This window comes from Anabrus simplex, chromosome 8 (assembly GCF_040414725.1).
Source record: "Anabrus simplex isolate iqAnaSimp1 chromosome 8, ASM4041472v1, whole genome shotgun sequence".
Lineage (NCBI taxonomy): Eukaryota > Metazoa > Arthropoda > Insecta > Orthoptera > Tettigoniidae > Anabrus > Anabrus simplex.
This window is the reverse complement of record NC_090272.1, coordinates 214630366-214656435: the sequence shown is the minus strand read 5'-3', so window position 1 is coordinate 214656435 and position 26070 is coordinate 214630366. Positions and strand designations below refer to the sequence as shown.

General features: G+C 38.4%; 1 protein-coding gene across 1 annotated transcript in view; it reads right to left on the bottom strand.

Moving 5' to 3' along the window:
* Window positions 1–26070, bottom strand: part of Ask1 (apoptotic signal-regulating kinase 1) — a 226847-nt gene that overhangs the window by 17746 nt on the left and 183031 nt on the right. Inside the window, exons 18-19 of the mRNA XM_067152155.2 lie at window positions 23521–23626; window positions 6453–6789 (exon numbers count right to left, since the gene is read on the bottom strand). Of these exons, the coding sequence (XP_067008256.1) occupies window positions 6453–6789; window positions 23521–23626 (443 nt within the window). The remainder of the gene's footprint in view (window positions 1–6452; window positions 6790–23520; window positions 23627–26070) is intronic.

Genomic DNA, 26070 nt, shown 5'->3' with positions numbered 1-26070 from the left:
ATCAATGATGCTTGTAGTCTAAAGAGGTTCAAAATCCAGTCATCAGCCCCTCATAACAGTACTTATTAATTGGAAAGTAGAACCATGTAATTTGTCATGTTGCGGTACTAATCAAAAGTAGCGTAGACTCGCAGTATTCCACACATTATGGTACTACTCACAGGTAATGTAATTCGCACATATAACATAGACCTATGGTGTTTCTCACATTGCGGCGCAGTTACAGACAACGCAAATCTATGGTGTTCCTCACATAAGTGGACTAACCACAGGGACTCGTACTATCCCGTGGTGTTCCTCACATAGTGAGTACTAATCATAGGCAACGCAAAACCATAGTGTCGCTCATATAGTGGTACTAATCACAGGTACTGTAAAACTCAGCCGTAAGCACACACTGTCACTACTAATCACAAACCTATTGTGTACCTAACATAGTGGTACTATGCGCAAGTAAAAGCGACCCATGGTGTTCCCCGCGTGATGGTACTAATTACAAGTAGTCTCATGGTTCTAATTAGATCATCCCTTGGTCGCCCCTTTAAGTTGCCTCTTAGGACAGGCAGGGGATACCGTGGGTGTATTCTTTGTCTGTGTCTCCCACCCACAGGGGGTTGTGTATTTGGTCCGTGAGAGCCATTTTATTTCGCTCAAGTCCGCCAGCAAGCCGGTTAGTACCCCCCTATCCGCCACCTGGGTCGTGCCACGTGGGAGTATCACCTCTCCTCCTGCTACACCAGTGTAGTAGGTCCATGGTACCTTGTTTGGACTTCTGAACTTGGAAGAATTCTGTTTTGGATCATTTATCTGTGAATTTTAAATTTGTTGTTAAAATTGTGAAACAGCATCTACCTACGTGTGCCGTTCTAGAGGCGAATTTCCTGTTGCGTAAAAGAACTGTCTCTAATATTTGTCAGCGAAAAATGAATAGACCTCCGATTGGTGAAAATAAGATCAATGTATAATTGGTGAATGTGAAAGTTGAGGGTAAATTCCGTCTTCTGATTGGTTACTTTGGTGGCTGAATCATTTCCGGTTTCTTGATCTCATCCGCTCCTTCGGTGAGAGCGAGGTAGTCTCTGCGTCTTTGATTCTTGACCATCCTAGAGAGTGGACTTGGTCCCGCATCGGTCCCATCATGGGATACCTATCTCGGGGTAAGCACCGTTTCTTTTTTTATTTCAGACATTAATTTCATTTAAATGTATTCTTTTCATGCACAGGAGTTTATCCTCAAAATTCACATTCACCGCTAAAATTGCCGAAATGACTTCGCTTTTCAGTTAAGATCATATCCTGTTTGTTTTTGGAGGCAATTCCCTTTTCTTTTTTTAACCTTGTAACTAACATGTAATTTAACCTTTTCCTCAGATAATATCTTATACAACACCAAAAAATATTTTTTAAACAATAAATTAAGAAATTTCCATCGATTCCCCTAATCATGCCACATTTCCATTTTTCGATACTTTTTTGTAGTTTTTGTTCGGGCAACAATTCACTAAATGCTTCAGTTTTGGTTTCGGCGTCTTGTTTTTCTTTATGGGTGAGAGAGAGAAATTTCTATTAATAGCACGCTTTTGAGTCTCACAGTTTTGATACCGAATTTTCCTGACGAGAGCCTGGAAAATAAGTAAAACTGATACGTAGGAATTTCCATAGTTGTCTACGGGTATAGATGCAAGTCCTGAAATTAAATTTAAACTAGGCACTGCACCAGGCTTAAGCAACTTCTTTGGTTGCAATCCTAGAAGTTCCATTTCAGGTCATGCATATAATATTCTTCATTAAAGTAGGCACTACAAACTGTTACATGTTTCGCGTTAATTTCATGTCCCCGTTTGCAAGCATGAATCCATAGTTTACAAATGGCAGGAGTTTTCGGAAATGAGTGATAGGTAATGCTTGTACCTTTCATTTTTTGGTTATAATTTTCACACACAATCACAGCACAATCTGTCATTGTTAAAATCTTCTATTAATCCTCACACATAAATGTTTATATTATGACAACACAAACAACACTTAAAACTAGTATTTTAACACCATCCATTCCGCACTTCAGTAAGTAAACTGAGCAAATCCCATGCGTATTTATGACAATCGCGCACACACATTACCCACAACTATAATTATAATAACAAACTAACAAAGGAGCAGTTCAAAGCGTTATTACTTTACCAAAATCAAATAAAACATTATTTCACCATGCTTTACTCATATAAACAACTGAGACTTCTGCTAGAGTTGTCTCGAGTGACGTCATGCTAAGAGCGACAGAAACGGGATCCTACTGCGCATGTCAAGTGAGCAACCTCTGGTGGTGATAGCCTTATGAATGAAGAATGTATTCATAATTGCTAGTCCCACACTAACACAAAAGTCCAGTGAACACTTCCCATTACTATTAGCTTCCATATCTTTCTCGCATTTACCTCTCACCTTCTCATATCCTTCGGTTCTATTTCCAACTCTTGCATTGAAATCACCCATTAGCACTATCCTATCCTTGCTGTTGACCCTGACTAAGATGTCACTCAGTGCTTCATAATACTTGACAACTTTATCCTCACGTGCCTAACTGAAACTATGTTCTGTGCAACAGTATTGCTGATGAAAAGTGCTACCCACACTTTGGCCTTCCTTTTTTTTTTTTTTTTTTTTTTTTTTTTTTTTTTTTTTTTTTCTTTCTTTTTAAACACCTGTTAAGAACACACTATAATCTCCTGTCACTCCTTTTCACCCCCTTACCTGAATATCGATAACTCATAGAACACATTCAGACACATCATCTTTCATGATTCAGCCTGTTCTTCTTTCTTCATTCCATAGGCTCCCCATTGAATTCAATTTCGTTCACCAAATTGTTTCCAAGGAGTCCCTCACCTGTCAAATGGAAGTAGGACTCTGTTACTCCCATAGGTCTGTGAAGCAGGATGCTACCTTACTTGCACATAATTCCAGTGAGGATCTCTCCTTTAACGGGTTATGGACCACAGTAGATTGTGTAGTCCTCGCCACCTCAGCACAAGTAGGGCCATGATAATTATGACAAGGTACCTCAGATCTAACCAAAAAGTTCTTGATTTTGCATGTGAATTTAACATCTTTGTGATATGTCCGAGATGCCCACCCCCATTCCATAGCAACTGGTATCCCGACTCTCAGGACCACTTACTAGACCACTCAACCGTTTGAGCCTAAATAAAAAAGGAAATTATGAAAACACGCATTCCGGCCAAAATGAGAAAAGTATTTGAGCCCAAGCTAACCGTTAAATATATTCCAAAATATTAAGAACATTCAACAGTATTGATCCACAGATCAAAAAAATACTTCATTATAAGTAAATATACTATTTAATGAATATAATAATTGGGAAAGAATGTGATAATTATGACAAGGTACCTCAGATGTAACCAAAAAGTTTTTGAATTTGCATGTGAATTTAACATCTTTGTGATAAGCTGACTTACATATTTATGTACAGTGAAACTTCATTAGTGCGTTCCTCATTAACATGTTTTCCCTGCTTAGCACGTCTTAAATTCTAAGTCCTGATTCTCATCGTATTAAATCTATATAAAAATACCTCGCTAATCACGTAATTTTCGCTATTACCACGTAATACGATCACATTTTCCGTAGCCCTGAAAATGTTATTTGCAATCCCTTGTGAAACAAACGTGTTTTTCAACTCACATAAGATCTGTCGCCATAGTTGGATGATTACGAAAAAAGGCCTTCAATTCGTGAACTTCACAGGATAATTTGCACGTTTGGGGAGGAAGCTGTTAGCCTCAGGAATGTTGAGTTTTGCTTGCAGGTTAACAGCAAGATTGCTGAATAACACAGGGAGTTTATTTGTGCTTATATTTTGTATTCCATTCAGAAGTTTAAAAAAATATTTGTGTTGAGTGGTACAGTGAAGTGTAGAGACTATTTGTCGCATGATACGGTAGTCTATATCTGAATTAAGAACATATAAACATACCCATCGCATCACAAATTTTTGCTATTACTGCTTACTACGAGTAAGATCACATTTTTCCTAGCCCTGAAAATGTTATTTGCCATCCCTTGTGAAAGAAATACGATTTACAATTCGGATGAGAGCCGTCACCACAGTTGCATGATTATGGAAAAAGTGAGCCTATTTGTGCTTGTATTTCGCATTCCATTCATAAGTTAGAAATTTATTTTGTACTGAGTTGTACAATGAAGTTTTGTTTCATGATACGATCGCCTATATCTGGATTAGGAACATAATCATGTGGAACTGACTAGTGTAGTGCATATTTGTCTCATGATAGCCTAGTTATGGATATGGAAAAAGTCGTGAAACTCTTTAATAATGAACACAAAATTAAAATCTTTCAGAAAGTGGACTGGCAACTGGGGTCACGAATGTTGAACTCGTATCTTCAAGTTTCGACTCGAACATTCGACTTGGTCGAAGTATTTCAAAATGGCAGTCAAAGTCATTCATTCTGATCATGGTCGAGTGTAAACTCCAATTCAATGTCTAAGAGTGTGACCAGAAAATAATGTTTAATAATCCACTGCTCCGAAATAAAAGGCTTCTACTAATATTTGCTTTAGAAAGAGTGATCTGTAATAATACTCAGATATTTTTATTGGCCCTCATGCATATGTTTTCATATTTGTTGTTTGGTGTTTTTTCACACCTTTCAGTGCACTGTTATTTTATAATCCCCAGCAAAAAAGGTTTTCATATTTGTTCTCTCGTGTTTTTCACACCTTTTAATACTTTCCTCTCATCTTTAGAAATGGTAGATATAGTTTTCACAGTACCCGCAGATACATGACGTAAAATGTCCTCATGTTGGAAAAAATCGTACCCCTGTTGGATAGTTTTTATTCATATATTCGGTAGAACATTTCCTCGCCTAGCACGTTCATTTTTGTTGTTCCCTGCAGAAATGTCTTAACGAGGTTTTATTGTACTTAAATATATCTGCATACATTATTAACAGAATTCAAACAGGAAGTAACTTCTACAGAATAGTTAAAGACCTAATATGGAACAAGGAAATATCAATAAAATACAAGAGAGTCATATAACACACCGATCTCGACATGGTTGTGAAACATGGACCATGAGAGGTAAAGATATCAGCAAAATGATATTTGTACATAGACACGGAGGGATAGAGTCTGTAATGAGGAAACCTGAAAGCAGGTTCAAGCTGTATGACTTCAAGACAGAATAAGATCACAGCAGTTGAGATGGTATGGATATATGCATTGCATGGATGTCAGCAGATTTCCGAAACAAATGTATGATCTAAAATTTGGAGACAAAAGACCAAGAGAGAACCAAGACTCAGGTATACGGACATGGTGAAAACTGACAGTGAACAGCGAGGACAAACATTGGAAGGCATCGAAGAGGGGGAGAGGTTCCGAGACAAGAAATGGCGGAAAGGCCCCATTAGCCGACCCATCACGTAAGACGGAACGACGTATATACGTATGTATTATGATATTTAAAAAAAAATATTTTATTTATCCCCCTAGATATTCACATTTCAGAAAATTTCCTGTCAGAGCCACATTTACGCTTAAGTCCACTTATAAACTTGAACAGTTGTTCTTTATCAAAGTGAACACATTAACGCTGCAAAAAATAACTCACTTAACAGATGCCGGTATTATTGGTCAGTTAATCTTTCATTTAACCTCCAATTCTGATAGGCTTGGAAGATAATATTGCTATCTTTTAAGTAAAAAATAATGTTTTTTTCTTTACGTCGCACTGGCACAGATAGGTCTTATAGCGAATGAAAATGAAAGAATCACAAAATGTTGGTGAAAAAATGTTACCTTATAAGGAATAATGAACTGTTTTCTTTCTTTCTTTCTTTCTTTCTTTCTTTCTTTCTTTCTTTCTTTCTTTCTTTCCTTCTTGGGAATAATGTAAGGAGGGATGTTTACAGTGTGCCCTGCAACTCCATGAGCTGTGTGCATAGCCCCTCTACTACTCCCCCTCTTTGTGTCATGTGGGCAGTACTCTAATGTCCGACTCATTGGCTGAATGGTCAGCGTACTGGCCTTCGGTTCAAAGGGTCCCGGGTTCGATTCCCGGCCGGGTCGGGGATTTTAACCTTCATTGGTTAATTCCAATGGCCCGGGGGCTGGTGTTCGTGGTGTCCCCTACATCCCTGCAACTCACACACCACACACAACACTATCCTCCACCACAATAACACGCAGTTGCCTACACATGGCAGATGCCGCCCACCCTCATCGGAGGGTCTGCCTTGCAAGGGCTGAACTCAGCTAGACATAGCCACACGAAATTATTATAGTACTCTAATAATTACAATCCTTGGTGTCCTGTGATGACTGGTGTAAAGAAACAACCAGAACAAATATATTTTTCTTTTTACACTAATAGAGGAATCAGTGAAGTAGTCTGTCTGACTTACCCTGTGTCGTGTCGTGGTCGACCCATGAGCTGCAGCTGCTGCATCATCTGGGCCACGACCTGCATCTGTAGCTTGTGCTCCTCTAGCCCCTGTTTGAGCAAAGCCTGGTACGTCTTCTGGGCCTCCAATAGCTCCTGTAGCAGCCTCATGTTCTCGCCCCTCAGCATCCCCATCTGCTCTCGGTACTCCATGTAGAACTTGGAATTGGGAAAACTGTCCACTGTCTTCTGAGACTTTATGGAGTTCACTGTCGACATTCCTGAGGTGGAGCCCTCCTCCTGACCGTCACGAGCATCTGCATCACGGTGCTCCTGCCCAGCCAAATTAGCTCCCAGTTCTGGAGAGACAACATGCACAATCACTTCAATTACATTTTCATTTTCATTCAAAATGTGGGGAAGTGAATTTATCTGTTACTTCTCACAGGTGGCCTTTTCATGAATCAAACAGATGTGCAAGATATTAGTAAATGGGTAAAGCCAAGATACCTTTTGAATAAACATTTTTCAAGATATCAAAGGGAAATATTAATGCAAGTGGCCTGTGGAAGTAATGTTCATTTCAATCACACAAATGTTAACCCTCTCATACAAGAATTATTTTTGTTTGCATTTGGTGATGAAAATGTCAAGTTTCAAAGTTCAACTTACGTTCAGTGTCATACATTTACCAACAATTCTGAAGTGAAGCTAATACCTTAACCCACACATACGATGTGGTTTACCATAATGGAATATATAAATGATTTTTAGCAAACATAATTTGGCAGTTGCAGAGTAGGCTTTGGCCTGTAAGTGGCCGCGGCTGGACCGTGGTTCGACGGCTCTGCACTCTGACTGACTGAGCAAAGGATGGGTGGTCATGGCTCTACTGTGGCTCTACACCTCTGTATTCGGGAGACAGGCAGAAGCTGGTCCCCACTGCTGGCTGTCCTAAGAATGCTTTTCCGTGGTTTTTCCACTAAGGCGAATGCCGGAACAGTTCCTAGTATAGGCCATGGCCGCCAACCCTCTCCCCTTCACCACAAATCTCCTGCCTGAGGGATGGCATCATTGTCTAAGGGGCCAGCCTCCCCCTTCCGGGGAGGAATGAAAACAATGAGTAATATTAGTACTGAAGTTTTTAACATTTAAAGATCGATCATTACTGCCTACTGGCCACGCAAAGCGTAAGTATACCTGCAAGACCGTAGGCCTGAAATTTGTTTGGGGTCAACGTCGGAGGTACCAGAACAAGGCCACGGAAAATAAACAGTGGTTGGTACGCATGGATGCTGATGAGATGGAAGGAGTACCTTCGGATGCAGGGCTGTTTTACAGTCTATGTAAAAAAAATTTTTTTAATGCATCTCTAGTATATGTGTGACTGTGAAACTGAATAGCTGATAGGAAAAACTGAGCATTAAAAATAATGCTTAAAAATGCATAAGAACTCCAACGATCTCATATGAGTTCCTCAAGCACGAGAGGGTTAAGATGATCCTACATGTGTAACATTAATTTTTCTATAAACAGCATTTACTCCACTGTAACTTGAAATTTGTGGCATATTTCAGTAAAATTTAGTTAATATTTAGGTGCAATCTTAACTTAAAATACTACACTATAAAGAGAACTATCAAAAGGTTGATGATGATGATGATGATGATGATGATGATGCTTGTTGTTTAGGGGCCCCTATGGTACGAAATGAGACGAAATTGAATTACAATTTAAAAGTAAAAAATTCATCCACTGATCCAAATTCAAAACGTGATGATGACGAATGAATTGATGAATATGAATTTAAAACAATCAGTGGATGCCTTACATCCCCAGAAACAATATTACTGACCAAGGGACTGCTTCCAAAGCCCAATCCTGAATCGATGATGCTTGTGTGAATGGGTCAATATCTACGTCAACAATCCCGCATAATGGCACTTATCGCTAGTAAAGGAGAACCATGGTATTTCTCAAGCTGCAGTACTAATCAAAGGTAGTGTAAACTCACGGTGTTCCAAACATTAAGGTACTACTCACAAGTATTGTACGTCGTAAAGGTAACACATACCTATGGTGTTTCTCACACAATGGTGCCACTCTTAGCCAACACAAACCGATGAGGTTCCTCACCTAGGTGTACTAATCACAGGCGCCGGCATTCCCGTGGTGTTCCTCACATAGTGGGTACTAATCATTGGCAACGCAAACCCACGGTGTCGCTCATATAGTGGTACAATTCACAGGCAACACCCAGACCCGTGGTGTTGCTCACATGGGTAAGACTCACGGGTACTGGAAACCCACACTGAACCCCGCTCGAGTGCTACGAATCACAAAACTATTCAGTACCTAACAGAGTGGTACTACTCGCAAGTAAAGGCGACCCACAGTGTTCCCCACGTGACAAATCAAAAGTAGTTTCATGGTTCTAGTTCAATCATCCCTTGGTCGCCCCTTTTAGTCGCCTCTCACGACAGGCAGGGGATACCGTGGGTGTATTATTCGGCTGCCTCCCCAACCCACAGGGGGTGTGTGTTTGGTTCGCGAGAGGTATTTTATTTCCTTCAAGTCCTCCGGCAAGCCGGTTAGGACCCCCCTACCCGCCACCTGGGACGCGCCACGTAGGAGTATCACCTCTCCCCCTGCTACGCCTGCAGGTCTACCTATTCAATACCATTAGCTTGAATAATGTCTTATAAAACTGGGACTAGTTTCAACCCCATATATATATGGTCATCTTCAGCCATGCTACAGTTGGAAGACATTTGCACTCATATAACCAATAATAAATTGCACTCATATAACCAATAATAAATTGAACACTTTGGTATGCTACAATTTACAAACTTAATTTAAAACATTGATGAAGTCTGAACACATCCAAACTTGAAACTAAATGACACATCAAAACTGCTGTAGTTGATGACGAACTATGTCATCGCTCCCACAGCAGTCAAATGTTCCCGAGTTGATCCAACGACCCAACTAGGAGATTAGTAGGCGACACAAGACAGAGTGCTCCTCAAGGGCCCATTTGTTCTGAGGTAATAATACCAAGGAACACGTCGGGTCATTTGTGCATTGCAGTTATGATGGATAAGCGTTCTAGAGCCTATAAACTGCTAAAACTTTGTACTGATCAAACACAGTAAAGAGGACATCAGATTGATTCCTAATAAAACCTTTATCTACATTCTTAATCATTTAAGAAAATCTCTTATTATTCTCATGACCTACACTCCTTCAAACCAATCCTTCCAAAATATCATAAGCACTACAAAAGCTATCGTACGAGGACCACTTTGTTACACAATGCACTCGACAATCATCAGAAAACAATCGTAAGTGACATTCATAACTTTAAAATAAGTTCCTTGAATACATATCCTAATATGACAATAAGGTGAAAAATTCGTTTCTGCGTAGAATAAAAACTGAAATTGCCTATTCGGATCTCTAATAGCTTTTATAGTCTCCTGTAAAATTAATATTTTGCCGCTTACAATACTTTGCCTTTCCAGGGCAATATGAGAAATAGTTATAATACAACGTATCTGACTGCACTGTTTCCATCACAAATCTTGGAATGAAATTCACACTTTTTTTTTTTTTTTTTTTTTTTGGAATTAAAAATGTGCAAACTGAGTGAATGTTATGTGTTTTACCATGCTAACCACTACTTAAGAGACTTTGCTTCGTTCTGTGAGCATACCTTCATCCCGTTGCTAACAAGTCATGGGAAATAGCTAATAATGAACACATAATGCAGAAAAAGACTTTGCAAAGTAGATCTGAAGGTGGTACATGAATTTCTTCTTTGTACTTTGTTGTGAAATGTATTTTAATTCTAAATATAACTAATTAAGCAGTATACTAGCATTCCAAGTCACAACCATTTGTATGTTCGAATGTTCCAACTAGCATTTAAATGTGTTTTAAAAAAAATCATAGTCATCTTGCACAGTTGGATCCGCTTAGAACATAGGCCTCTCATCCTGCCTTCCCACTATCTGTTGTCACTTTGGTTCAGTTCTCCTGCTCCTCACTCCTTTCAGCCACCTATCCCTTCCTCTTTGTCTCCTACCCTTCAATCCCTTCTCATGCATTTTTATTCTCTTCACATGTGCATACCCTCTAAGACTTGATGACTTTGTCCGTATGGGTTCTACGTGCACTAATTCTCTAACCTTCCCATTTCTTATCTTATCCATTTTTGTTACTCTTATTCTCAAAAATTTCATTTAGCTGGTCTGGATCCTGTTTTTTCTCTCTTCCTCTCATTACCCAAGTTTCTGAAGCATAAAAACTAGTGAAACTAGTGGGGACACCATCTTTGTTTCTGACTGGACGGTTTTTCTGCATCTGCTTCCTTGCCAGAACTCTGGTGATGGTATAGAGTTTTCTAAGATTTCCCTTTCTGGCTGCCTCCTCTGCTTGTTGAGATAGGTCATCTATCCGTTTCCTTTGATCTCTCTTCACACTTCCCTTTAATTCCTTATCCTTCGCAGCATATTTGGATTGCCATTCTGCCTTCCTTGCTCGTGTCTTACATGCATTCATTACTTCCTTTATCTCTTTCTTTCGTCTGATAATTTCCCATGTCTGGTCAGTCATCCAGTCTTTTTTCCTCCTGTCCTTAAAACCCAGGATATTTTCACTTACTACAGTAAATACAGATCTAGTCTTCACCCATTTTTCCTCAATAGTTTCATCCTCCACCTCAGTGAATACTTGCAATCGATTCTTTAGTTCTATACATTTATTACATATTTAACTACATATTTTATCAATTTTAGCTACATATTTATGTACAAATTTCTTATTTTTATTCTACATATAAACTGGGTTCTAGTAATCATATACCTTCTCATATCCAAGAATACAACTACAACTGTTTGATTCTTATCCCATTACTTTGCAAAGAACATTCTTGTCGAAGAATGAGGTCTAGTGTTGTTATTATTTATTGAACGGCTTTTAGTGCCGGGAGTATCAGAACAAGTTTGGCTTGCCTGGTGCATTAATATTTTTTAAAATTTTTAATTTATTTTTACAATCTGCTTTATGTCGCACCGACACAGATAGGTTTTATGGGGACGACCGACAACGGGATAGGAAAGGACTACGAGTGGGAAGGTAGCGACCTTGCCCTTAATTACGGTACAGCCCCAGGATTTGCCTGGTGTAAAAATGGGAAACCACGGAAAATCACATTTCGGGCTGCTGACAGTGGAGTTCGAACCCACTATCTCCCAAATGCAAGCTGATTGCTAAGTGACCCAAACCGCACGGCCACTTGCTCAGTCCTGGTGCAGGACTTCATATTTGGCGCCCAAGGGCAACCTGCATGTATGGATGTGGGATGATTATGGTGGTGGTGGTGGTGGTGGTGGTGGTGATGATGATGATGATGATGATGATGATGATGATGATGAATAATGAGTAGGGTGAGGGTGAAACCTTGTGTTGGCACATAATCTACTCCTGTCGAATAACAACAAGGGGTGTGCTCAAGGTTTAACACCTCCATCCGAAAGACCTGAGTACACATCTCTGCTTCCTTTGCAGAATTGTTAATGTTGTTCCTAAATGCATGTCTTTGTTACCTTATTTCACCTTACATGTTCATCAATGTAGGATTCGAAGTAGACGACTATTCCACGTTCCTTCTGTGCGCCTAACACTCCAGCAATGCCACATATTCTATCACCTTCCCATAACAGCAAATGCCCCGCATGAAACTGGCATCTTCATTCCCCATTAATGCTTCAAAACCAAACTGAAATGTATACTAAAGGAGTAAGCTCTCAATTCTCTGTTGACAAGCTGACCAGAACATTAATTTTTTCCCTTGTTATTTATTTTATTTGTTACCACCTGATATACTCTTGCTTCACAACGGAATTCTACACTGTATACAGAATTCCAGGTTAAGTAGTGTACATGCTGTGAGTAAGATTGTATTAAATTGCACAGCTCTTAACGTTACCCCAGAAATGCGACAGGTAAGTCACCATATGTCTTTCCTCAAGTGAAGACTGGATTAGGGAATTTTCAGTGTAATAGCAGGCCCACTTGCCTACTGCCAGTCAGAATTGAGTTGGACAGTTTTTTATAATGGCTGACACCCACTCTCCACCTGCCTTTTTTACATTCTCAGAAAGACTGTCTTTGTGGTTTTCCCAAATGAAGTCAATGTAGGTCAATACAATGGTATCAGTAGGAATAAGGCGATTAAAAGTAATGCTATAATATGAAATACTAGATGAAATGAAAAAAAACGCACATTTTCTCACTTTTAACAAACAGTACTACGCTGCCGATCTAACAGACCAAAGTTCCAGAGCTGGAATGACCAGGCCGCAGACAGTCGTCAACACTCCTCTGCCATTATTTTGTTAAGTGCGCACACTGTTCATTCCAATCAGTGCCTCAGAGTAGGGATCGAATAGCTGGAATACTATGATGAACCAGTGTGTTACACACCAGTACCATTAGAAAATTCACGAACCAGAGGAATGGCATGCTAAAGAAGAGAGTTATCTAAACTCCCCAGCTACTTCCTGCCAATATTCAGGCAAGTTGTTATACTCTGTGTGCAACAGTAATTCTATAGGAGATGAGTGGCAGCAGAAGAAATAAAACACATCATAACAATGGTCAATGTAATGCTATTATTGAACAATTTTATGGGCTTTCTGTGTTGTAGGCCTTCACATTTTGTTTTCTTCTGACTTTGTGATATTAGGGCACGAACGGCTTGCAACTTGTGCAGCAAAGAGAAATTTCCAGAATTTTTGAAGGAGCAAAGGATGGTGCACAAGAATGATGCATCATAATGGGCTAGTGATGCGGTGTTCCACAAACTTCGCACAGTGTCTGAGATAGACGCATACGAAGAAAATGATGATGATGCTTGTTGTTTAAGGGGCCTAACATCTAGGTCATCGGCCCCTAATGGTACGAAATGTTATGACAATTTAAAAAACCAGAATCCTCCACTGACCAGATTCGAAAACGTGAGGACGAAGAATGAATGGATGGATATGAAGTTAAAACAATCAGTGGATCCGACCCGCTACGCCGCAAATACCCAGAAACTAGCGTTAAATAATAGCATTACTGACCAAGGGACTGCGTCTAAAGCACAATACTGAATCGATGATGCTTGTAGTCGAAACAGGTCCAAAATCCAGATCATCGGCCCCTCATAATGGTACTTATAGCTAGGAAAGTAAAACCATGGTATTTGTCACGTTGCAGTACTAATCAAAAGTAGGGTAGACTCGCGGTATTCCACACATTATGGTACTACTTACAGGTAATGAAATTCGCACATGTAACACAGACCTAACATGTTTCGCACACTGTGGCGCTTTTTACAGGCAACGCAAACCTATTCGGTCAATGCAAACCTATGGCGTTCCTCACATAAGTGGGCTAACCACAGGGACCCGCACTATCCCGTGGATGTTCGTCACATAGTGGGTACCAAGCATAGACAAGGCAGAACCATGGTGCTGCTCATTTACGGGTACGAATCACAGGTACTGTAGAAGCCAGCAATGCACTCTATTGCTACTAATCACAAACCTATTTGGTACCTAACATAGTCGTACTACGCACAAGTAAAAGCGACCCATGGTGTTCCCCGCATGGTGGTACTAATCACAAGTAGTCATTGTTCTAATTTGATCATCCCTTGGTCATCCCTTTTAGTCGCCTCTTACGACAGGCAGGGGATACCGTGGGTGTATTCTTCGTCTGTGGCCCCTATCCATAAGGGGTCATACGAAGAAAAAACTTGTAGAGTTCCAACGATTCATATTAAAGCTGTGAAAGCACTCGAAATCATTTAAAAAGACTAGGTAAATGACGACGACGGCGATGATGATAATGATGATGCTTGTTGTTTAAAGGGACCTAACATCTAGGTTATCGACCCAGGCTAAGTAAACAACTGATTGGAATCTGCCATCTGGGCAACAGCCTTAAATGGTGATCGATTGATTGGACAGATTGACAACACTGACGAGACAGTGGTTTATTCTGGTATGCCTTTGTGATAGTTGTGTATTTTTTCCTCAAATTAAAATTGTAATTAATTATAAAAAGATTATGATTTTATAAAGCCCTTTTTAAGCCTGATTTAAATTTTTTTGACAGAAAAATTGGGGGGATGGGGGTTGTTTTGCTTTTGGGGTTGTCTTGTATTCAGAAAATTATGATATACTAATGAAGGCTACGAAAACAGTGTAATGTATAGGACATTTCATCACTGTAACAATGTATGGGACAGAGACTTGGCCTATGACAAAAAGATATGAATTTTATATCAGCAGCCCTGGTAGGAGTATGGTTCAAAAGACAAGAAGGAAGAGTTAAAAATGAGGAAAACATAAGGAGAGAGAGAGAGAGAGAGAGAGAGAGGGGGGGGGGGGTTGATATGGTTCTGACACACCAAACGGATGAGCAATGAAAGACTGAACCGAGTTTGGAACTACAGCTGGAGGGAATAGAGGTTGAGGGAAACTAAGAGCAAGATGGGTAGATTTGATGAAGAATAGCTTTATAAAACACATGGTTTGGATCACAGTAGAGAAGAAGTGGTGAATAACCAAGAAAAGCAGAGAGGAAGGATATTGGCCTCAACTTGCAATGAATTGAACAAGGGGAAATCAAGGAGGAGGAGGAGGAGGAGGAGGAGGAGGAGCAGGAGGAGGAGAATTGTAATGAAAATTATTCTGTAATACTGTCTTCAAGTGTAACTGAGTTCAAATATTTCCTGAGTAGGTTTAATTTTGGCTACAAAATATGGTTACTTTCTAGTGAAGCAGTTCCAACAAAGTTTACATTATAATTATTAAACAGATGCATAACTAATGATATGTTCTTTCCCAAAATGAGGTCCTGAAATAAAGAGAGCAGATGATAATTCATAAATCTCTCTGAGGTTTCAAAAATCAGCAGCACAGAAACCAAAACATAATTAGAAGAAAAGAAAATAAGTGTACCAAAAGACAGGAGAAAAGTACTAGTTTCTTCTGTTATAGGCGACATTACACAGTTCTCTATTTTCTCTTTAAAGGATCAATAATGTGTAAACATGGCATTTTGAAGTGAGCAGGAAATGTTTAGTCTTCTTCTTCTTCTTCTTCTTCTTCTTCTTCTTCTTCTTCTTCTTCTTCTTCTTCTTCTTCTTCTTCTTCTTCTTCTTCCAGATACATTTCTTATAATTAGGTAAAAGTGAATATATTTCAATGGTTCCATGTCCATTTTTGGCTAAGGATTACAAAGACCCACCAATGGACAGAATAATATGCAAATGGTACAAAAACTTTAAAGGGACCGGCTGTTTGCGAGATTAAAATAGGAACAAAATAATTGGTCCACCTATTCAATACAAAACAATGCTATAATATTAATTACAACATTTAATTATTAAATGGAACCGGTTTCGATGCTTATTCTACATCATCTTCAGCCAAAAAAAACTTTGAAAACAGACATTGACATATTTAAAATGAACATACAAAACAATGCACAGTACACATGAAAATATAATAATCTTATGAATGATTGAATGGGTTGAGACTGAAATGATTAAGCGTGATGTGAGATCACTTCTTACAACACTAGTTTAAAATTAATAAAAATATAACACCATTCCTTAAATCACTGCTTAATCTTGATAGGAACTTGATGTTCTGGGTTCAATTTTGAGTCACCAAAGTCCAAATGTACAAAAAGAGTTTGCGTCAATGTTCAAAGAACAAGTACATGTCTTCTATGGACGAGACATACGAAAATAAAAGACAAGACCAAAATGGTCATATTTAGTGGTTAGATGGCTTGAGATTTAAAATAAGTATGGCCTGATATAATACTAAGTGAAAATAATCTTAAGGAAATTTCACCAAGTCTTGAACTGCCAAGTAAAAGTTATAAAATTGTAAGGAACTTAAGTCCAAATTCAAAATTCGGTTTTAAAATGCTGAGAATGTACCAGTTTAAAAATATATACATAGGCCCTATTATGTTCCTTCTTAAAACATGACGTAACACTTTTAAGCCTAAAAGGAACTTAGAGATTCCAAGTTCTACTTTGCGTTAACAATTATGTCAATTTTCAAAGGAAAGAAAAATGTCTAATTGAAAACTCTCATTGACGAAACTTTGGCTGAAGTTGGCCTGGATGAAATATTCTTCTACGAGTTTTAATTTTTACAGTAACTTGACATGGTTATTCTAAATGCACGGTCTACCAGGCTGTAATAAGAAGCAGTTTTGTGAGCTCGAGGATGAGAAGAGTCATACCTTATGGTATTGGCAGTTTGAGTTGGTTTTCTGTAGATGTTATGTGAAAGAGGAAAGCGATCTAGTGATTGTTAAATCCAAAAAAATGTATACGATTATTAGCCTCTGATTCTAAAGTGAATTTGATATCTTGGTCTAAACTGTTAAGATTGTCAAGGGTAGATTGTGCATTTGTGGAATGTTCATCAAGAATTACAAATGTATCATCCACATACCTGGCCCAGAGATGAATATTATTAAACTTTAAATTGTTATCTATAGCCATGTTTTCCACGGAATCGAGATAAATCTCAGCCAGAATCCCCGAGGCTGGTGACCCCACTGCTAGACCATTCTGCTTGTAAATAACATTATTGAACGTGAAGTAATTATTATTGATTAGCAAGCTTAGAATGTTCACGAAGTTGAGAAATTCTAGCTTGCTGAGTTGATAATTGGCGAGTAAATTCTCCTTGATGATAGGGAAAAGAGAATTGGTATTTATGCTAGGGTACATGTTAACTATGTTGAAGGAATATATAGTGTGAAAAGGTTGAAGATTAAAATCTTTTAATTAGTTCCGTCGTGTTCTTAATGGATTTGTTTGAAGAGAATTTGTAATGTTTAATAAGAAATGTCTGAATGAACTGTGCTAACTTATAAAGAGGACTAGGTCTATAATTAATAATAGATCGAATGGGAACACCGGCCTTGTGGATTTTGGGGAGTGATCTAGTGATCTTTTTTGGCTTAAGATGACGCAGAATAAGCATTGAAACCGGTTCCATTTAATAATTAAATGTTGTAATTAATATTATAGCATTGTTTTGTATTGAATAGGTGGACCCATTATTTTGTTCTTATTTTATTCTCAGTTCAATACGCATAGATAATGAAGTTTTTAAACTTGAATGTTTGCGAGATGCCAAATGACCAGACAGATTATGACCAGGGCCACTGCCCAAGACTCTGTTCCACAAAAGATAACTTTCATCAGGAGTCTTCAAAAATAAACTTACTGAACAAACTAAGAACTGTAAATGTTACAGGCAATTGTCTAGTGTGTACTTCACAAACTATAAAAGCTGGAACTAGCACAGATATTCACTCTCCAAAGGTTCCACTGTCAATCAAGTGTAGAAATGAAAGGGAAGATTCAGGAAGATGGGTTCTATGATGAGGCAATGGTTCATGCTCTCTACTATGACGGTTTCGTTATGTCTGATGGTGTGCTTTGGACAGACAGAGTGTTATATCTTTATGTTAGATGGCTTTGCACACATGTTGCTTTCGTTTGGTGACCTTGTCACTTTTGTTTTATTTTCTTCTTGGTTATTTGATCTCTTCAGCGAGATTGTAGACCTGTGTCGGCGGCAATTACATAAAAATTTGTTTGTAAAGGAAAAGAGATGTTTACGATCAAAGTTACGAGAGGGAAGCCATTTGTGAATACCACCTAAGGCAAGTTGTAACAGCGAGTGGTGTGATAAACAAATATTACAATCAGAAGTAGTAGTTCATTCTCCTAGTAATAAAACATACTTAATTTTGTCACCATCAATCCTTGTAGTACAAAGACACTCATTACAAGGAGTGAATGTTATGTAATATTAAATTGGGACATGAACTCTATTACTACTTCCGGTATGTGCGTGTGATGTGCGCCGTGATTCGACAAGGTCACTCACCTGCCAGCTGTGACTCGCTCACTTGCTTGAGGGGTCAATCTTCCAGCTGACTTCAGAACGCAATGTTCCTGCCTTTGAATAACATCGAGTACATTAACTCGTCATTCTAGCCATTCTATTATTTATGCAGAGCATAGTAGCTAACAGACGTCAACCTTATTGAGACTGCTAAAGTACGTATTTGTCTGTGATATTGAAAAGGATCCACGACTTGACAACTTCACTAATATTTTTGTATAAGTTTCAGCTACGAAATCAAGAGAACTTTAAACACTGATTCGACAAGGAGACATTACTCATTGCCGTGTGTGACTTCAGCTTCATCATGAGAGCTCAAGCCCTGGGACCGCCGCCAACCACGTCAAGATGAGAGAATACCTGCCATGTTCACAGCATTGGCGCGATCAATCATCGTCCAGGATGAAGGAGTCGAATAAAGTTACGTCAACACAAATCTTATAGCAATTATCTGTTCAGTGGTTGGTTAGTTGATTTCTTTGTAGTTGTTGAATAGTCTTGTAAGTTAGTGTAACCTTGTAGTTCTCACGTTCTGATGTGTAGTAGTTTTAGTACACAGTCTTCATGTATATCCACTTCAGGCAATTTTAGATAATATGTGTTGGCCGGATTCATGCAACTGTCATGGTAATTATGATTATCCATGTATATTTCCACAAAAATTTTGCAATTATTCCTATATGGTGTATAAATAATAAAAATTACACTGATTTTCAATTTATCACCTTAATGTAGGTGCGACTTGTGGTGAAATGTGTTCATATCTTTATAAGATTACAACATTTTCTTGTTTCCAAAGTCATCATATTAAACAAATTTTCGATTCTAGATTATGTGCATTCTCAATATTATGCGCGAGACATTACGTAATCACAAGATTCGGTTGATAGAATTGATTCTACTCTTTTGAATCAAACCTCATATCTACTGAAGTTCGATATTGGAGAAACTCTTAAATTTTGACTGTGATACTGGAAGATAGGCTGGATATTCTAAATGTTAACCCATTGAACTGCAATTTTTCTTGAAAATAAATATACATTGATTGCAATTTAATCTAGCTTAAAAGAGAACACTTTTGCTACAGCAAGTTAACACACTGAAACACAGTTCACATCCTAACAATAGTTCAACACAGTGTGGTAGATCTTAAAACACTCTTCTACATGCAGTGCCACCTTACACTTATCACATTCATAACGGGATTCACCCCTGATTTTTCCCTTGGGATTTTTTCCTCTGCGGTCATAGCAGACCTTGCACCTTCTGGATGGAGATGCCTTGCTTGCTGTTGCTGTTATTTTGACAGGGAAGTGACCGTAGTGTTTTCCTTGCAACCTCGCTGGTGTACTTTCTGCATTGGGCCGGCCTCTGGTTCGATAATCAGGCAGAACAACACCCTCCTAAATTTGCTCCGCAACATCAACCCTGAAACTGGACAAGCTGGGCCTCCTTTTTCTAGGATTCAGCATGTGATGAACAACGCTAGCATTTTGCATTGCCATGTCGAGCACATAGAAGTATATTTTCTTATACCCTTTGGCATGTTGTCTCATTAGGGGGTATGATGCAAGGTGTTGGACATGTGAATCACCACCACCCATTCCAGAATTGTAGTCCACAATCATGTTTGGTTTCAGAACAAGTTTGCCCCTTTTGTTTTTAGTTTCCACAAAATCTGGTCTTTGATGCACTGTTCATAGAAGATGTACATTCTTTTTATCCACCCATTTTGTGGCAAGGATGCCATTTGCTGAGGCAAAAGTCAGTTATCCTTTCTTGAGGTTCGTTGCTGCAAAATGGGGTGGCATGAATTTCCGGTTCGGACGTACAGTTCCAATGGCATTGGTATTTTTCATAATCAGTTCCCTGAAAAGAGTAGGTGAGCTATACCAATTGTCCATATAAATAGTCCTGGCATGATCCTAGCAATTCGTCACACAATTCAAGAACAATTGCCTCATTACACAGTAGTCGTCTGGCATCACCTGTCCCATCTACATGCTGAGGTTCTTTACCAACATATATACGAAACTTCCAGCAATAGCTAGTGTTAGAGCAGCAGACTTTATAGAATATTATACCGAAACGTGCTCTTTTTGAAGGGTTGAATTGAACGAGTGCCAAACGCCCCCTGAACTTCATCAATACTTATTCTTTTTCCAGGCATGTACAACTTCTGAAACTTGTCCAATAGTAGCTGCAAAACAGGTCTAACTTTCCGTAGCTTATCACGCTGGGTTTCTGGAAAATCTGGGGCAAAATTCAAATATCTAGATATGATACTGAAACGTCCATGGGACATGGTTTCTGAAAATATTGGTGTTTCTCTAACCCTTCTCTTAGTCCAGTATTCTTGAACTGAAGACTTTTTAGTCTGAGATATCAATATACATAACGCAAAATGAGCCTTCAGTTCATCCTTTGTCACAGGAATCCAGTTCTCCTCATCATAAGTTTTCTTTTTTGTAGGGTTACTTTCAATATTGTGAAGACATTTTGCCGCATTAGCGTTAGTTTCATTCTTTACAAGTTCCCAGAATTCGTCAGTCAGAAACTCACCTAGCACTTCAGCCTTCCCTGGATTCTCGCCTAATCTTCTTGTTACCACAGAGTTCAGTTCTCCATCTATAATACATTGGTACATTGTCTGTTTGTGTCCACTTCCAGTCTTCTAGGTTATGCAGACGTTCACCTGTATCCCCGTCTTCATTTTCTCCAATAATGTCATCTAATTCTTCGGAACTACTAATGCTAACATCACTGGAAGGTAATTCAGTATCACTTTCATCAGAAAAACCGTCACTGACATCGCTTTCCTCCAAAAAACGTAATATTCGAGCTTCATCTGATCGGCCATGACGTTGACTTTACCTTCACTAAAGCTTTACGCGGCAATTTACTCGATCATATTTAGACTCTTTGGCGGCGAAATACGTAGCTAAAGGACAAAGATAGCTGAAATACGATTACCAACATCTTGTAGACATGTTGGGATTGCAAAGAAATATCGATATGAATCCATGGAAACCTCAACAAAAGCAATAAAGAGAGTGGACGGAAATTTCCGTCATTGCATTTATGGGAACCCGCGGACAATGACGGAATTATCCGTCATTGCAAGGCAATGGGTTAAACATAGTGCCAGGGGATTACGTATGCAAACGATATTTTACGTGTCGTTATATATTAGATTCCTGACATCCTGAGTGGATCGCAAATGTGTTTAAGTATTTAAAGGGGCCTGATATTGAAGAGGTCAGGATTGGTATATTATTAGTATAGTGTCTTCGAGATATAAAGATGTTACACTTTATGATAGACATATTGGTGTAGTTTTCAATATGAGATTTACACCTTGATAATTAGGAGATTGTCGCATATGCAGGAATGGATGATAGTGGAAATGTTTAGTGATCCTCATATGATATTTAATATTCTTAAACTACGTGTAAGTGAATTTGGTCATATATTCAATTCTTTCGTTCCCAATACATTTTATTCCGAGAGTTTTCCAAACCTATCATCACTTCATTATTTCTTAATGATAAGTTCGGAGTATCTTCGAGATTTTTCTCCAACTTCCGATGACTTTCTTGTTGGAAGAACACATTTAAATTAACATAGGCTGACGTTCTTTCTGGAATCTGCTGACGAGGAATTGTGTTAGATAAGCGTTTAATTCGCGTGTTGTGTGACCGCGTACATATTGTAGAATGCTGTAGAAATTAGAAGTTTGTTTTTTTATGTTATTTTTTAATTAGTCAACGTCATTTTTACATTTCAGTATCTAGATTATGCACCGTTGTTTTGTGAGAGCTGAGATTTTCTTTAATTTTGGATGGACCACTTAAAGTGATATTTCACAACTTAAGTTTATTTCCTTTCATTTAATTGAACTAGAGGTAACTAGAGTCGTGAACAGATACTTATTTCTTTTTGCGTCAATTCAGTTTTAAAGTGAAATGTCACATCAATTATGTTTCTTCAATAATTATTGTAAATTAATATCTCAGTAAGAGGGATTGTGATACGGTATGATTTCCTTACTGATTTATTTTTTATATTTTCCAGATTTGATCGAGGGAACACAGATCTTTCACAATTATATTAAGTGAAAATTGTTCACTTAAATCTCAAGACATAAAATATTGTAATTATTGATTTGTTAGGGTGAGATAGGGAAAACTCACATGTACCGTCCCATCTTGATACACTTTCTTAGTACTTCAAGAGCAAGAATGAATTTTATGTTAACGATCATTTTCCATCATCATAGACAGCGAGAATGACGAGTATAATTTATTTAAATTGTTCAAGTTTTATTCAGTTTTTTTTTCCCTTTTCTTTTCTTATATGCCAAATCCTACGTCATTTCTTTCATGTATGCTAAATCCTTTGTGAGCAACCCTAAGGTCTCTCAATGTTCTAATGAGTGCACTATGTGGTCAACTGGCATGTGTCCACATTTGGGGCATGGAAATTCTGCAACTAACATTAAAACACTTCCATGACTCCCCTAAGGTCAATGGGTTTTGAGCACTTTCATACCATACTAAAATTGCTACGAACATTACCTAGTTGAACATGCTGGAACTATGGCTAGTGTTTCAATCAAAGTAAAATAGTAAGGACTGGAACTTCAGTTTTCAGCACAGAACCACCAAAGTTTAATTTTGATGTATATGCTTAACGTTACTCTATCCAACCATTGTATTCAAAACTCTTCAGACAGGAACTTAACTCTTGTCATTACACCCAGGATCAGCAGATATGACACCGTGCGACTTGCTCCTTTCAAGATTATGTCAAAGATCGTGTCTATGTAACTCCTTTTACACAGCTTCAACAAAAGTTAGAGAATGAATGGATACTATTGACCTTCGTATGTTGCACTGAGTGCCAGGCATTGGAAGACGAGTCCCCAATGGTTCATATAAAGAACATTTGTGAGGTTGGAAAAAAAAAATGTGTACTATTCTTATGTCTGCTGGCATAGCTTCTTCAACCAGTTGCTGCTCATTGAAATTCTAATACCAGAGGGTGTTATGAATTTTACTGTATATAGTTGTCACTTCTTACCTGGAGACAAGACAGTGATTGCTGCCTGAACTGCATTCCGAACCAAGTTATCCAGTGCAAACATCCAGTGAGGCTTTATGCTGTGTGATCGCAACACAACATTAACCTAAGAAAAAAGCCCACTTTTACATTATATAACATATGGAAATCGAAAGCATAATATCAAACAGAAATCAAAACTTTCGGGAACATTTGTACCTCTACAGTATTAGTGGACTGCCATGCTACTGTGCAACCTTTTAAATCATTCACTCAACAAAGATTTCTACTTTAAACTGTAGTTAGTCACATTACTTGACTGAATGATGGGGTTTATGATACTCAATTGCAACATAATAATTAGTCATGCAGTTTAGTACCAAAAGGTAAAGAGGTCATCCACTATTCTCACATGCACAATCTCACAGCTGCTTTATAATCATAATTTACAACTACCAAACTATTTCTGAATTAGTATGTTTTAAACGTTAACTGAACAGGGTAAAATGATTGGTATTACCAATATAGTTGCTCCGTTATTGGACATTATAAACTTTCCAACTAACTCATTCCTGGTTGCCATTGTTTCACCCAAGTGGGCTCATCAGCTGGTGAATAGCACACCTACCAAGACACATGGCTAGTGCATACCATGGAGACCACTGTGAAGGCTACTTGGAGCCACTAGCAGTGCCAATGCACTATGAGAGACTTGGTCTCATATCATATCATAAAATGATTGTGCTTATTTTTAGATTTTTTAAATGAATATTTCAGAAGCACTGGTGGCTGGTTAAGTAGAACTGGTCAACAGCTTGAAACTGCATGTGGTGGTGGTGGTTAACTGGATGTCTAAAACTGCAAAGACTACATACCTGGTTGTAGGTGGAAAACACTAGTGGCCAAGTACAAACTGTGTCCAGTAACTCGCTCAGAAGTTTGCAAATTGTAATGTAATTTCTGATAACTCCAGTCATTAATTTGCAAGATATTTCCAGTAGCCCTTTAAGGCATAATTGGATGTGAATTATGTGGTTATTATAATCTTTTGTGGAAGACTGGAAAGACCAGAATCAAGATGGGGATGAAGAAAAACAATGCCAACTAAAATAGGAGACAGAAAAGATTATAAAGAAAGTACAGAGGTACAAGATGTTTTTACTTCTACATTCTGTATCACTCCCAACCACCAAGATATCTACAGCTAGGAACCTAAAAAATAACATCTATTTTTTCAAATCAGCCTCTATTTTGGGGGTAGATTATTTAAAGACAATACAACTTTAAAAGGGGGCATTATTTTCTTAAATCTAACCATTCTACCTCAGAATAAGCTGATATAAAGGCAATGTCTCAATGTTCACAATATTTCATACATGAGAAGACTCTAAAACATACGTTGATAGTCAAACATGATCAAATCTTTACAAAAACTCCGTACTCCCTGAACACAAGAATTCAGTGTTCAAAGAAATCACAATAAAAATCTTAACATCACAATCTTTCAAAGTACATCTCCTAGCTGGTGCTGTTGATATTACCTTTCTTCTTTTTTATTTCTCTATTAGCTATTTGTTTTACATCACACTGACTCGGGGAGGTCTCACGGCAATGGTCGGAGAGGAAACAGCTAGGACTGGGAAGGAAGTGACAATGGTGTTAATTAAGCTACAGCCCCACCTGGTGAGATAATAGAAAACCATGGAAAACCTTCTTCAGGGCTGCTAACAGTGAGGTTCAAACCCACTATCTCTCGAATGCAAGTTCACAGCTATGTGACCCAAACACATAGCCAACTTGCTTGGTTATTATTTTCCTTTTCCCACCCCACTTGGTAGATATGCGAAAAACTCATCTGAACAATCCATACAATCGCTGAACGGTTGCAACATACATGTATCAATTGCAATGTTGGGTTGTACATTAAGTACTCAGTCCAAAGCCAGGTTGGATCTCAACAGCTGCAACATTAGCTGTCGCAGATGGCCTAGGCATCACTGAAGAGGCATACTTGGTAAATGAGTGAGGGAGTTTCCTGTAGCTTTCCTCATCAACGCAGAAGTTGCTGTTACAGATCAGTCTGCCAAGTCCACTACAATGCACACACCAACAGACCCCATGAGCACCATTTTCACACCATTCATAAAAGGGACGGGCTGCAGAAGGAATGACATTAGTAGCATTGCTCATACCTCAGTCACTTTCATCTTGTCAAAGTCAAGGAGAGACCAAGACAGGCTCAATGAAAGTGACAAATTTGTTCTAGCCCATACCAGAAGACACATATCACTGTAAAGCCAGCAAGGATACAACATTGGCATACCTGCCAACTTTTGAAAAGGGCTATCAGTAAAACTCACGCGCGATAAAAATCAAACAATTTTCGACATACCCTGGCTTCAACAACAATAAAGGTGTTTTAATTTGTTCCACCTATTCAATACTTTTATTTTCACTTATAGTGGTTACATAAATAGACTCTTAGTTAAATGGGACATGTTTCGCCCTCAATTAAGAGCATCTTCAGCCTAAAAACAATCATCAAGAATACAACTAATATTAAAAGTAGAA